Source organism: Stegostoma tigrinum, chromosome 36, assembly GCF_030684315.1.
Source record: "Stegostoma tigrinum isolate sSteTig4 chromosome 36, sSteTig4.hap1, whole genome shotgun sequence".
NCBI classification, from domain to species: domain Eukaryota; kingdom Metazoa; phylum Chordata; class Chondrichthyes; order Orectolobiformes; family Stegostomatidae; genus Stegostoma; species Stegostoma tigrinum.
In genome coordinates this window covers 26,498,417-26,512,900 of record NC_081389.1, presented here as the reverse complement: position 1 = coordinate 26,512,900, position 14,484 = coordinate 26,498,417, and the positions used below count along the sequence as shown (strand labels likewise).

Sequence of the window (14,484 nt, the reverse complement as noted above, 5' to 3'; positions counted from 1 at the left end):
AGAGCCTGATATGACCTTGAGCACAGAACTGAATATGCTCTAGCCCTAACCACAGAACTAATGAAAATCCTGACTGCAAAATCAAATCCAATCCTGGTTGCAGAGCTAATTCCAATTCTGAATGCAGCATGCGACACACAGTGCAGAAATTAAATCAGAAAGTGCTTAAAATTTCCAGCAGATTGGGCAGCATGTGTGGACTAATAAACAGAATGAATGCTTCATTTTGGTAACCCTTCACCAGAACTGAACTGAATTATTTTGAAGGTCACAAAACAAGCAGATGCTGCCTTACCTGCAAGGACATTTCCAGCATCTTTGGTTTGTATTTTTCTACATACCACAGTAACTTGACTTTGCACTGGGCGCAAAACGTTGGAAAAGAATTGCCAATGTGTATTCACACAGTGACACTTGAAGACCTCACCCTATGTCCTTTGAGTATTACCCCCACAATTTAGTATTGGGATAAATGCACTTACTGTGTTAAAAATAAAGTGAGGAGTGATCTATGTTCAGGCCAGGGGGTCATTTAATTGCATTTCGTTTGCACTGTGCCTGCTATTTTCTACAAAACCTATAATCCTGGTGTCTCTACACAGGATCTTTTATTCAGCATCTGTGCACTGAATGTTACCTCTACCATCGTATGTGCCTTGGCTACTGTGACGTGCTGTATGCAGGTGGCCACAGCTGATATTGTGCAGATGGTAAGTGTCTGTTCGTTAATGGAGAAACAGGATTTCTAATAAGACTGTGCCTGTTTACTATCCTACAGGAGATGCCTCTTTCAGGACCTTGTATGTAAATTAGATTGTATGTAAATTAGAGACTAATGAGCACAGTCCATCATGTACATCAGTGCATTTCTCCTAAAATTCAAATCTTGTTTTCCACTCAAACTTTAGCACAGCCTTCAGAAAAAAATATATATTTTTTTAAGTGAGAAATTTTAAGTAGTTTGAGCCGGGGGAATAGTTGCAAAAGTTGAAGGAGGTGAGAAAAAGCAAAGTTCTGTAAAGCAATGAGTGACCATAGGAGACAAGGGGGCATTCTGATTTTTAACCCCCTAATCCTACATTTACCAGTTTTGATCTACAATAGGTAAGAGATCGCATCATGCCTTAGCAGGATCAGTTGTAATCGATAAAAATATTGTGGAGGAGAGAGAGCCCTTGAATATTTGATTTATGAGGAGAGACTGGATAGGGTCATACAGCACAGTAACAAGGGGCAAAGATACAGTGAATAGCCAAGGTGTTTTCTCCAGGTTAGGGGAATCCGAAACTAGAGGGCATAGGTTTAAGATGAGAGTGAACCTAAGGGGTGACTTTTTTTAAGAGGTTGCTGCATATATGGAATGAGCTGCTAGAGGAAGTGGGAGAGATGGATACAGTTACAACATTTAAAAGATATTTAGACAGGTACATGGATAGGAAAGGTCTGGAGTGGATATGGGCAAAATGCAGGCAAATGGAACTAGTTGAGTTTAAGGAAGCCTGGTTGACATGGACAAGTTGGGCTGAATGGCCTGTTTCTGTGCTGTTGAATTCTGAATTGGGAATTACAGGATTATACTGTGGCTTTGATGGTATGTAAATGACACCCAGCTGTCTGAGTTTACTGTCTTAGCCCCAGTACTGCGAGGGAGGAATGTGCTGGTATACAAGCCCCATACTCTGTCCTTCACACCAAAAATATGGTTTGCAATGCCATAAGCGTGGGTTCAGTTCTTGTACTGGCTGAGATTACCATGAAGGTCTCTCCTTTTCAACTGCTGTCCTCATGTAATCTATGGTGATCCTCTGGATAACCACCACCAGTCGTCTCTCTAATGAGACAGCAATCCAAAGGTAAATTTACCTTTACTTCATAAATGTGTATCACCAAAATGCCATTGGTACCCTTTTGTACTACCATCCAGAATGACAGACCTTCACCATGCTACTTCAATGAATTCAATAATACATGTATTGTAACTCATCTGAATTTTGAAAAAAATGGCTAATGCTGGTTAATAACATCTGGACTATGGAGGGTAGAAGAGTAGTTGAGGCAGGAAACCTCTCAATCTTTTAAAAAATGTGCTTTAATGAGCATTTGAAGTGTCATAAATTCAAGGCTGAGCCAAGTGCAGGAAATTGGGACTAGGTAGGTAATAGTGTATTTTTTCTGTACAACCTTGATGGGCCGAAGGGCCTCTTCTGTACTGAATGATTCCATGATTTAATGATAGTCCTGTTTTTAAACTAGGTTCACTTAATTCCAAACAGACATTCTCACTCAACACAAGAGACAATAGTCTCTGCAGAGATAATAGTTTGAAAGAAAAGGGATAAAAATACCTTTGTTATTCAAAGGTCTGTAAGCAAAGGATGGAATTTGATGATTCCTCCTGGTCCATTGTTGACAGCTGTTGAATGATGGAAGAACTTTAGTTTAGTTTGGGTTGAAATTAACCTGGATCCTAGTCTGTGGAAAGTGGCCACAGTTTTGTTTTTCAGTATCTATAAAGTTGTCAAAAATACAGATATTGAAGTTTTATCAGGTTCCCATAAATTTCTGTTGTGGTGTTAGAGGGGGTGGGGGGTGCAGGGAAGAACGTGCAGCTCCTGGAGTTTCTTCTTTACATTTAGTTAGGTCCCTAAAACAGAAAGTTAAGTCAAAATGTTTTCAGGCAACCATTAGCATGGAGAGACATGCTGCCGAAGAACTGCCGATGCTAGAGTTAGAGATAGTACTGTGTGAAGCTGGATGACCACAGGAGGCCAGGCAGCATCGGAGGAGCAGGGAAGTTGACGTTTCGGATCACAAACCTTTTTCTGAAAAAGGGTCCTGACCCGAAACATCAACTTTCCTGTTCTTCTGCTGCCTGGTCTACTATGCTCCTTTTAGCTCTAAACTGTGTTATCTTTAGCGTGGAGGCCTGCACAGCCCTTTCAAAGCCAGGTTCTTCAGTAATTAAGTACCCTAAATCCCATCTCTTATCTCCCTAAAAACTTTACTTGTTTTTTTCCCCTCTAAAAGTCCTTGACTTGCTGAAAACAACAGGTAAACCACAGCACACATTGACCTGTTGATTTTATTTCCAAGAGCCGCATGGTTAAAACCCCTTTTCAATCCAGAAATTGTCCAAACAATTCCATATCTTCCAGTTTTTCATATAGTCCATAATTGTACGTATGTATTCCTCACTGTACCTGGTGTGGCTCCCTCTACATTGGGGAAACCAAGCAGAGACTTGGGGACCGCTTTGCAGAACACCTCCGCTCGGTTTGCAATAAACAACTGCACCTCCCAGTCACAAACCATTTCCACTCCCCCTCCCATTCCTTAGACGTCATGTCCATCCTGGGCCTCCTGCAGTGTCACAATGATGCCACCGAAGGTTGCAGGAACAGCAACTCATATTCCGCTTGGGAACCCTGCAGCCCAACGGTATCAATGTGGACTTCACAAGCTTCAAAATCTCCCTTTCCCCCACTGCATCCCAAAACCAGCCCACCTTGTCCCTGCCTCCCTAACCTGTTCTTCCTCTCACCTAACCCCTCCTCCCACCTCAAGCCGCACCTCCATTTCCCACCTTCTGACCTCCCTGGACTGCCCTATCCGCTCCCCACCTATACTCTCCTCTCCACCTATCTTCTCCTCTATCCATCTTCGGTCTGCCTCCTCCTCTCTCCCTATTTATTTCAGAACCCTCTCCCCATCCCCCGTCTCTGATGAAGGGTCTAGGCCCGAAACATCAGCTTTTGTGCTCCTGAGATGCTGCTTTGCCTGCTGTGTTCATCCAGCTTCACACTTTGTTATCTTGTATTCCTCAAAACATGGTTTTGAATAGTGTAAGCTGTGACTCAGTGGCACTCATCCCTGAAGCAGAAAGTGTGCTTTCAGTTCAATTTTATGAGCTAGGCTAACGTTCTGAGTACAGTAGCAATGGAATCTTGCATTCTCACCGGTATTGTCTTTAGGATTAAACATTAAACTATGGTTGCATCCAGCCTCTTGGATGGATATAAGACATTCCATTGTACAATTTGAAAAAGCGCAGGCAAGTCATTCCTGACAACAGTAGCTGCTTGTGCGATCTTATAATGCTGATTCTGGCTAAAATGCAGGACTACATAACAGTGACTGCCCTCCAAAATAAATTGTTTGGTAGTCAGTGCTTTAACAGGCACTGTTTTCATAAAGGTGTATTATTTTATTTAAACTTGCAAGACTGCATCTAATAAAAATTCCTTGTAGTGATATAATTTAAAATACTTTTGTGTACAGGTTTGTCACCAAATTTTTTACCTAGCTTTCATGGAAAACAAGGTATGAAACTTAACTCTAACCACTGTTCTAACAAGCTGGAGTAACATTGAGCCTTATTCCAGCTCCATCTCAATATTATGTGGGGCTGAACTGCTCTCTGTTGAAACAGATGGAGTCCCAGCGAGTGACATGGCCTGTTGACTCAGGGTGACCAAAAATCAAGGTTTTGGCAGGACATTTCCAGATTTCCATTGACATGTCTGTGTCCCGATAATTTCCTCAAAAAAAAAAGGTTCATATGTCCGGGGTTTCACCTTCTTCCCGTTTGTTAAATATAAACTATTCCTTGGAAAGAAAGTCTGTGTGAAATTTTGTTTCTGCCTTAAAAGTGGAAGCTGGGTCATTGGGTGTACTCATGGCTGAATTACACAGACAGTAGACCTACAAGAGTTTAAGGTTATTGTTGAAGAAAAGTGGAGCTGAGGGCAGAATCAGTTCAGCCATGATCTTATTGAATAGTGGAGCAGGCTCAAGTGGCATTTTGGGCTCCTTCTGCTCCTAATTTATATGAATATACATTGTGATGCCTCCACTTCAAGAATGTTTCTTGTGTATGGTTTCAATCAATAAACCTTTTGTATATGTATTATCATGAGGCAGTATTTAGTTGCATATCTTGTATGGATTTGAATCCGATGGAATTACAAGCCAGACAAAGTATCATATGTGAATTCCACTTAACTACTGCTTCCCACAAACCTGCCCCACAAACACACGCCCACGTATAACACAGTACAAATAGCCTTAGAATCAATTGTCTGCACCATAATTCAGAATATCATGGAGCACTCACTGTGGGAACAGGATAGTGAAAAGCATCTATGGACAGGTAGTGAATGTTGGCCAGCTAGTAATGCCCACATCCCATAAGTGAATTTTAAAAACAAATTGCCCTGTACCCATTTCCTGTTTTTTTAAAAAATTCATTTATGGCATTCGAATGTTGCTGACAAAGCCAGCATTTGTTTCTAATCCCTAATTGCTCTCAAAAAGGTTGTAGATAAACAGAAATATTTGTTTCCTGACTTGAAGATTTAACGGTTGTTCGGAATTGTTACTGGGAAACACAAAAGTATGTGACTTCTCTAGATCATCTTGCATCTTCCTGGTATCTTGTGGAGAGATGCATCTAGGAGTCAGGTTGTAATTAGTGAATTATAGGCTCTGTAATCACGAAACTGCTCTCGTTATAATTTCAGTCCCAAACATGTCTCACTGCGAGGCAGCTCTGTCCTTTTCCATTATTGTGCTGTTCATATGGCCTTCCTGATAGCTTATTCCACAGAGACTGAGAATTCCAAATCCTGAGTGCGTGTCACCACGTGGTACAGTTCTGCAGCAACCACTGGATTTTGACGAGTTCATCCCTCCTATACCACCTCCTCCATACTATCCTCCAGAATATACCTGTAGCCCAGGAGTTGAGACCCAGAGGTGAGTCCTCTTATTCTTCTTCTGCCAGCTGCAACTTGTATCTAGTACTCCCTCCTACCTTAAAGATGCAATCTGTTGCTGGAATTAGTAGGCATAGATAGGGAATATCATCAGTATCTCAGACAAGTTAGACCAGCAGGAGTCACTGGATAGTCACCAGCACCAGGTACCTTTGCTGATCTTTTTAATGACATAAGAACTTGAAGCAGGAATAGGCTGTTCAGCCCCTCGAACCCATTCCGCCATACAATACGATCATGGATGAAATCATCTCATTCTCAACTCCACTTTCCTGCCCATTCCCCGTAATCCTTTTAATGCATTGTGAATTAAAAATCTATCTCCTCAAATTTTCTCAACATCCCAGCAGCCATGGATGAATGAATTCCACAGATTCACAACTGCTGTGTGCTACTCCTCCTGTCTACTTTAAATCTGGTTTCCCTTAGCTTAAAACTATGACCTCAGATTACCCCACGAGAAAATATCTGCACGTGTTTCTACTGTACTCCAAAAATTTATTTTTCTTATTAATTCTCACTGGGAAGGTCAGCATTTATTGCCATACCTAATCTGAGATGTGGCTTGCTCAGCCACTTCAGAGAAAAATTAAGAGTCAACCACATTGCTGTGGGACTGGAGTCACACGTAAGTCTTCCCTAGTAAGGACAGCCGATTTGCTTCCCTAAAGGGCACTTGTAAACCAGATGGATTTTCACAACAATCTGACAGGTTCATGGTATCATCTGCCTGTCCTCCCCAATGACTCACAGTGATCCAGGGAATCAAAGTACATTTTCTCCAATTTAAATCCCTGCAGACCTGAGCTACACCCAGGCTGAGTAATCATGTCCAGCCTTGCATCTCTGATTATCTGTTTGACCCATCTAATTCTCAGTTGCAGTCGTGCCTTTTCCCTCTGCTCGACCAGCACACACTGATCTTTCAGTCACAATGTCTTGGGAATTCTGTCGTAGTCTCCATACACAGTGCTTTTTAAATTTAGTCATGGAGTGAGAATATCATTGACAAGGCCATCACCTACACAGTTGAGAGCTGCCTTCTCGTACTGTTACAGTGCACATAGTGAAAGTGCTCCACAGTGCTGATAAGAGGAAGAATCCCAGATTTTGACCCACAAATAATGAAGAAACAGCAAAATTGTTCCAAATGAGGATCATGGGTAATTTCCCATGTGCCTAAAGCCATTGTCATTCTGGTGACGGAGGTCACAGCTTGTTGAATTATGTGGTTGGAGGACACTTGGACACGTTGCTTCACTGCCTCTTTGCACATGGTACAAGTTGTTTTCTACTGTGCATTGTTGGTGAAGAGTGTGACTGTTTAAGAGTGGATGGGATGACAATCGAGGACTACTTCGTCCAAGCTCCTTGATTGTTGGAGCTGCAATCATTAAGGCAACTAGGGAATACGCCATCACTCCACTAACTTGTGCCTTGTAGATGGTGGACAAACTTTGGAAAGTCAGGAGATTAATTACTCTCTGGATTCTCAGCCTCTGACCTGCCCTTTTAGCACTTTTTTTCATGTGACTCGACTGTGTGAGTTTCTGCTCAGTGTTAATGCTTGTTGCTAGGGATTTAGCTATGCTAATGGCACTAAATATCGAGGGCAGAGTTAGAGTCTTTCTTTTTGGAGATGGTCATTGTTCTATGTGTCCTGTGCTCAAATGTCTCTTGCCACTTAAACCTGCATATTGTCCATATCTTCCTACATGCAGGGCGAATCAGTTCATTTTGCTACTTCTCATCACTACATCATTGCCAATAACTTCCTTCCTGTTTGGTACCATCGCTCCGCCAGCTTATGTGTCGTGTGGAACTCAATGAAATGTATGTTGTCGCTGGCTCACAAAATTTCATGTTATTTTTCAGAAACCTGCATCTGGACTTCCATCACTCGCCCTTCAGCACTACTTACAGTGTGGCCATTAACAGCCCCAGCTGCCTCTACCCTGCAGAGCTGCCTCCCCCATATGAAGCTGTGGTTGGACAAACCTCTACTAATCAGGTGTGGCAGAAAAGCTTGAACTCTGCTTTGGCAGTAAGATTAAACTGTCTTTCACCAGTTTGGGACAGAGTATCAATCAGTGCTCAACTCTACTTAACGACCTTGAGGCTTCTGAGGATACAGCCTGATACAAGGAATTGGTTCCATGGGCACCAGCATCCATACTCTTTCTCACCAAAGTATTCAAAAGTTGAACTAAATACTTGGTGTTAGTAGGATGTTATTAATTTATACCATTGTATTCCATTGTCTTAAGCTTGTAGAGATGAATTGAGTCAAAGGACCTTCATCCTAGAGGTTGCGTCAGCCAGGTGGCTGGGTCTATTAAGTAATAAAACATTCAAATTCCTGAATAACTGTGATGCACATATTGCTTAAAGCAATGTTCCAGCTGTCACTACCTCCTTGTCTACACCATTCCAGTTACTGAACAACTCGAAAATGAGGGAGCACATTCCTCAATGGCCCAGCTGAAATCAATAAACTGGAAATGGCAAAGTCCTGTATTCTTGACCAAGTCTCTGTTGTTAGTCAACCTTTGAGTCCCTAAACTAGGCCTAACTCGAGCCTTTGGCTCTGAAGGAGAGAATCTGCTATTCCCTGTCCATTACTGAGGAACCTCCCACATGTAATTCATGATCAGGATGCCCATTTCAATAACTTTAATAGACACTTTGACAATGAATATTGATTGTGAAGCTTTGACCCAATCAGTGCAATGACAGCAAGTTCTGACATCACTCTTTCGAGATTTTATTGAAACTTGTGAATAGGAATATTGTTTTTTTAACAAAAAAAGTGAGCATCATCCGTTGGGGTCCCAACAAGTGTGGGGTTGTCACTCAGCTCCCACATAGAAATGTATAAACACAAGAGTCCCTTGAGGTAGTCAGTTTGATGTTAGCAGTTATATTGCCGTTAAGGGAGTGAAGCGAAAATTGACCAAAGTGATTGGGATGGCAACTTGAGCAGGGATTGGGTCAACTGGGCCTGTATTCACTGAAGTGTAGAGGAGTGAGATAGGATCTCATTACTTCGTGAAAGATTCTGACAGGTCCAATCAGACTGGATACTGCGATGATGTTTCCCCTGATTGGGGGGTCATAGGCTCAGAATACACAGGTCATTTTGGACTGAGATGAAGATAAATTTCTTTGCTCAGAGGGTAGTGAAGCTGTGGGATTCTCTACCACAGAAGGCTGTGGAGGTGAAGTTATTGAAATTACTTAAGAACGAGATTTCTACAGACTAACAGAGAAAATGGGTTATGGGGCATGTGATAGAGGTGCAGTCATGATAGTATTTAATGGCAGAGCAGGCTTGTTCAATGGAATGGTCTCCCCTTCCTCCTTTTTTTTCCCATATTTCTACATAAGACAAGGGTTAGTATCAGAAAACACATTTAGTCAAGTGTTCTCAGACAGGTTGATCTTGATAAATCCAATGGGGCAACATTATGGAACTAGACTCATACAACTTGCTGAATATCTGCACCCTCTGTCTCAAGGCTGGTGTATCAGGACTCATGCCGAATGCTGAAATCCTTCGTGGAGGCAGAACTGCTGAAAACTGCTTTTTACCAGCTTCTCTTCATCCAATATCCTGCCCCTTACTTCACCAACTGGCCTGTCACTCAGGAAAGCAAGAACGTGAACTGCTTTCTGATGCCTATTGTGTGAAAATCGAGAAACTTGACTATTTAGGACTCCTTTGGTGCAGTGGCAGTATCCTTACCTTTCAGCTAAGAGATCCATGTTCAAGTCCCACCTGTTCCAGAGGTATGTAATAACATCTCTGAACAGATTGTTTGGAAAATGTTTTTTTGAGTAGAGTACACCAATCCTGACCCTGTGACTGAAGCCTTTGAAACTCTGATGCCCCCTGGTGTAAAGCTACCACCTGGGTTTGTGCCGATAAGTAATGCTTAAGGGAAGAAGATACAGCTTGAGGCAACACGGAAATATCATTCAGACCCACTTTCCATAGTGCCTGTGCACTTTGCATTTTATCAATCCTCTTCCCTCATGTGGCAATCTCTCATGTAAAAGCTGCTGCTCCTTTTAAATAGGACAGAACTCCAACCAGGCAATACTGAATGACTCAGTCAGCACTGGCTGATCGGTCATGAAAAGACATTGCTCAGGGACTCAACACTTGTGTTTCATCATTCAGGGGAGCACGATGGATCACCACAGCTCGGAGTCTTCGCAGGATTACAGTTCCAGTCTGTCTGAGAGAAATATCTTCACAGCCTTCAGTACACAAGGCATGTAAGCTGAGGACTGTCTTTTTGGAAGTGTGATTTTTATTTGTAAGTTGCTGTTTGGTTAGAAAGATGCTCCAAAGTATGGAGATTATCCAGTACTTTGGTAGAAAACTCAGCTGAGGGAAAATTTGTGAGGAGTTGGGAGAAATTGAGCACAACAAAAATTTGGAGAAAGACCAGGACAAATATAATGTTAATGGCATGTGTTATGTTTACACTAAAGGTTAATCAATGTGTCAGTAATCAATTTATCTTGTGATATTTGAGAATTATAGTGTGTGACTGGTCCTTGTCTTATGTCATGGAGGTAATGGCACTTGTTGGACTGGTTTCAAAATGTTGTATAACCAGCTTATAAGCCTGGAATGTGCTATTAACTGATCTCAGCCTGGTCCGATGTTAAATGAAATAAAGAACTGCAGATGCCGAGGATCTGAAACAAAAACAAATTGCTGAAGAAGCAGATTTAATATTTCAAGTCCATTGAAGCTTCTTCAAGCAAGGGTCCTTCAGGACCCTAACCCTTTTGAAGAAGGGTCAGTGAACTCAAAAACACTGACTCTGCTTTCCCTCTATAAATGCTGTCAGACCTGTTGAGTTTCTCCGTTAATTTTTGTTTTTGGTCCAGTGTTAACTTCAGTCATTTCTGTAGACTGGGAGCACCATGAGCCAGGGTTTGTGTCCCTGGAGATACTGCATGTGTGCATGAGGATCAGGTGCTACAGTAACACCTGTGTGATTGAATGGTAACTGGTCTTGAAAGCCTGCACTTTCACTGCATGAATGGTAATATGTGCAAGTTCCCGAGGTTGGCAAAGTGGTAATCCATAGATCAGGAAAGATGGAGCATTCTGTTTTTAGTGTATTTTGGTAGGGTTTTAGATGTGTAAATGTTTAAATGATCCTTTTCCCTTTTCAGTGCCTGTGGGCAATACCTCGCTGACATTGTATGAATCTGCTGATACCCCAGAACACAGCGGCATGTCTGTGGATTGCTGCTCAGTTGACGTTCAGCAATCTGTGTACACTGTAGACAACGAGATACCTGCAACTACCACAGACTGTGGTTGCACCAGTTTGGAGGCTGATGTTGGGTGGCAACACAGGGCTTACTCAGAGAGTTCCTGTGAGGAAGAAAGCAATTCAATGGCTCTGTCATTGGGCTCCATAGACTGGCGAGAGCACAGATTGTCAGAGTATTCTGTAGTGAGTTCCAACACAGCAGGGAAAACTCCCCGAACACCAGCCCAGGCCTGCACTTTATCACTCAAACAAATTAAAATATACTGTGGAGTCTTCAGGCAGTCCTCATCTGCCACTATGCCTGACAGAGTCAGGCTACCACCTCGAAAGAAGACTGGTGAGAACAGAATAATCCGATCCAGCAGTGATCCTGTCACCTGTACTTCTACAAAAGGTAAACATCTGGATTTTAGAAAGTGAATTTGTAGGAGAGATTTCAATGATTTAGTCTAATGGTAATCCCATTTCAAGCTGATTGACAGAATTGCATATGCCCAGAAAATTGTTATTTTGTAGTAATTGCCAAACTGTGTAATGCTCATACAATTTTTGTAATGAGGTGAAATGAAAACTAATTCCAGCGTCTTTCCAAGTATTGAAAATTTCTGCTTTCTTCCTCCCATTAATGTGTGCCATTTACAGCACAGGAGAAGGAGGAGACCATTTCAGTTTCTCAAGGCTGTTCTACCAATCAGCAATAGCTGTGTATTTTAACCTGATTCCCTCACTTTTGCTCCACTTTCCTGGAGACCCTTACTCAACAAGTGCAAGTGTCATTTCTGAAAATTCCAATTGACACCCAGACTCAACAGTTTTTTGGAAGAGATGCATCAAGATTTCCACAACTCATTGTGTGGAGGTGTGCTTTCTGACTTAACTTCTTCCTGTTTTCCTATCAAACTTTTAAAGATCTTAAACATTTTAATTAAATGGGAACAAAACTGGGGAGAGCTATAAATATTGCTGTTGGTACTACAAGCTATTTTAGACAATCATCAAGAATAGAACCAGACCGGATAGAATGGAATCAAAGATTGAGGAAAAACTGTCACTGACAACAGGCTATCTTCAAAGAAAAGATGATTTGGGGACAACTGAATTTTATTCCCCGCAAAGGGAAAGGTAGGATAAACAAAACCAGAGATCCCAGATGACAATGAACAAACCTTTTATTAACCGACTCCTCTGGGACCAGGAGTATATTGGTTGATCAACAGTTGAGCAACAGGTCTGCATAATTAATGTACAACGACCCACTAAGTAATAGAAATGTAGCGCAGCAAATATACACATCACTGTTATACTTTGTTTACAGCATAAATCACCTTAATAATCAACTTTGCGTTAAAACTTAGCAGACAGCCTTCTTACTCACCCCCTCAACTGACTGCTTGGACATTGCGGACATCGCAATAATACAGTAAACTTCTGGTATTTGAGGAATGGAAGTTTTGTCAGTTTATCAAGAGTGCCAGTTCATAAGGTGCCAGCTGAGAAAGGTGTACTGTAAATACAATTGAGAACCAAACTGAAAACAGAAGGTTCAAAAGGGAATGAAAAAGGAAACACAAAGAAGAAAAGAGGGATTATGAGAAAAGAGCGATAGTTAACATACAAGCAAATCCTGAAGTCTTTCCGAAGCAATCATTAGGGGAGAGGGTGGTAGGGCAGATTAGAAATCAAGAAGGAGATTTGCATATGGAGGCAAGAGTCATGACTGTGTTTATCTGAGACCTAACAATTACAGTCTAGTCAGTTTAACTTCAGTGTGGAGAAACTGCCAGCAACAATTGTTCTGGACTGGATTAATAATCGCATGGAAAAATATGGACAATATATGAACATATACATAATCCAACACATTCCACTGGCCCTAGGAGTGTTTGACAGGGCAGAGGAGCATCAAAATATGAAAAATTTGAAAAAAGAGTCATTGTGGATTTATGAAGAGAAAATTGTGTCCAATTTACTGGAGTTTATCAAAGAGGTGGCAGAGTTGAGCAGGCTGCTGCAGGTGAAAGTCAGTAAGGGTTGCATTTGCTGACCATATAAGAATGTTAGAAGTTAAAATGTCAGACACTATTATATCCCTCTGACAAATATACCGTTTTATCTTTTGCACTTCCAGGTTAAGTACAATATATGTTGAATACAGAGTAAAATTCCTTGTGCACTGCCACCTACTCCCATGACAGGTACATCATGAGATTAGATATTGAGTAAAGATATTTTAAACTGAAAGTAAAGCGCTCTCTACACTGTTCACATTGAGCACTCCCAAGATAGGGACAGCACCAGTTTAAATACAGTGTAAAGTTCCCTTTACTCTTTTGATTTGAATGTGAAGCTTTTTCCACACTGTCCTATCAAACACTCCCAGGTCAGTTGGAGCACATGTTCAGTTACAGAGTAAAGCTCCATTTACACAGTCCCATTCAGACACTCTCAGGACAAGTACAGCAGAAGGTTAGATACAGGGTAAATATTCCTCTGCCCTGTCAAACACTCCTAGGGCCAGTGGAATGTGTTGAATTATGTATATGTTCATTAATGTGTGACTTTTGTCTTCAAAATAAGAACTGTCTTTGCATAACACTGCCTAATTCACATGGCTCAATCATGAATGTTTTTCAGCTCTGTGCCTCAAGGGGGCTGCATAGACGAACCTAGTGACTTTGAGGCAGTCCAGCATGACCTCCCACACCAAGTTCCATACATGATAATTAAGGCGTTGTCACACAGAGCAAACAGGTAACAGTGGTCACAATGAGTATAAATTGTTTCACCAGGGCTTCAGCTTTCTAGAGGAATATTCTGCCTCAAGTAGTGACCTTGCTTTTCCAGATTCTGTCCAGACTACAGTCCAGGGTTAATATTTTCGGATTAATTGCTTTTGCATCTGGCCTTCACAGCTCTGTTTTATTAACTGTTTGCCCTTATGCCTCAGCTCATTATCATGAACTTCATTTTGTCACTTCGAGCCATCTTGCCAAACATTTCTGGTCAATCAAACAGCACATGGGGAAGATGGATGGGCATCGAAAACAGCAAGCACTGCGGGAGGTCTCTAGGGAGCGACCACACTCTCTTGTTGACCTGAAAGCTTATAAGGACACAAAAATATTGGTCACCAAATTCTTACAGCATTCCAACTGCAACCTTGCTCCTGAAGTACAACATGTGATCAGCAGCATCCAGTCTGTCATCTGGTTAGATGAGCAGCACACGGAGGAAGCGATTTATAGTGCCAACATCATTGACCAGGTAGGTGATGCTCCCACATCTTGTTCCAGGCCAGATTGAGTTCATGTCACGTTGCTGAGCCTTTATTGTAATAATTTTATGAACTTTTCAGTAATGTTTAGGAACCTGCAGATTATAGTTGAAATGCCTCAACATAGAGGTTTATC

The 14,484-nt window shown here is 41.7% G+C and overlaps 1 protein-coding gene across 2 annotated transcripts in view; it reads left to right on the top strand.

The window, feature by feature from the left end:
- The window catches only part of fam189a1 (family with sequence similarity 189 member A1), a 72,881-nt gene that overhangs the window by 53,273 nt on the left and 5,124 nt on the right, over positions 1-14,484 (top strand). For both annotated transcript variants that reach the window (XM_048520910.2, XM_048520909.2), the window contains 6 exons: positions 603-710; positions 5,594-5,754; positions 7,650-7,785; positions 9,958-10,051; positions 10,971-11,468; positions 14,022-14,338. In XM_048520910.2, coding sequence (XP_048376867.1) covers positions 603-710; positions 5,594-5,754; positions 7,650-7,785; positions 9,958-10,051; positions 10,971-11,468; positions 14,022-14,338 — 1,314 coding nt within the window. The remainder of the gene's footprint in view (positions 1-602; positions 711-5,593; positions 5,755-7,649; positions 7,786-9,957; positions 10,052-10,970; positions 11,469-14,021; positions 14,339-14,484) is intronic.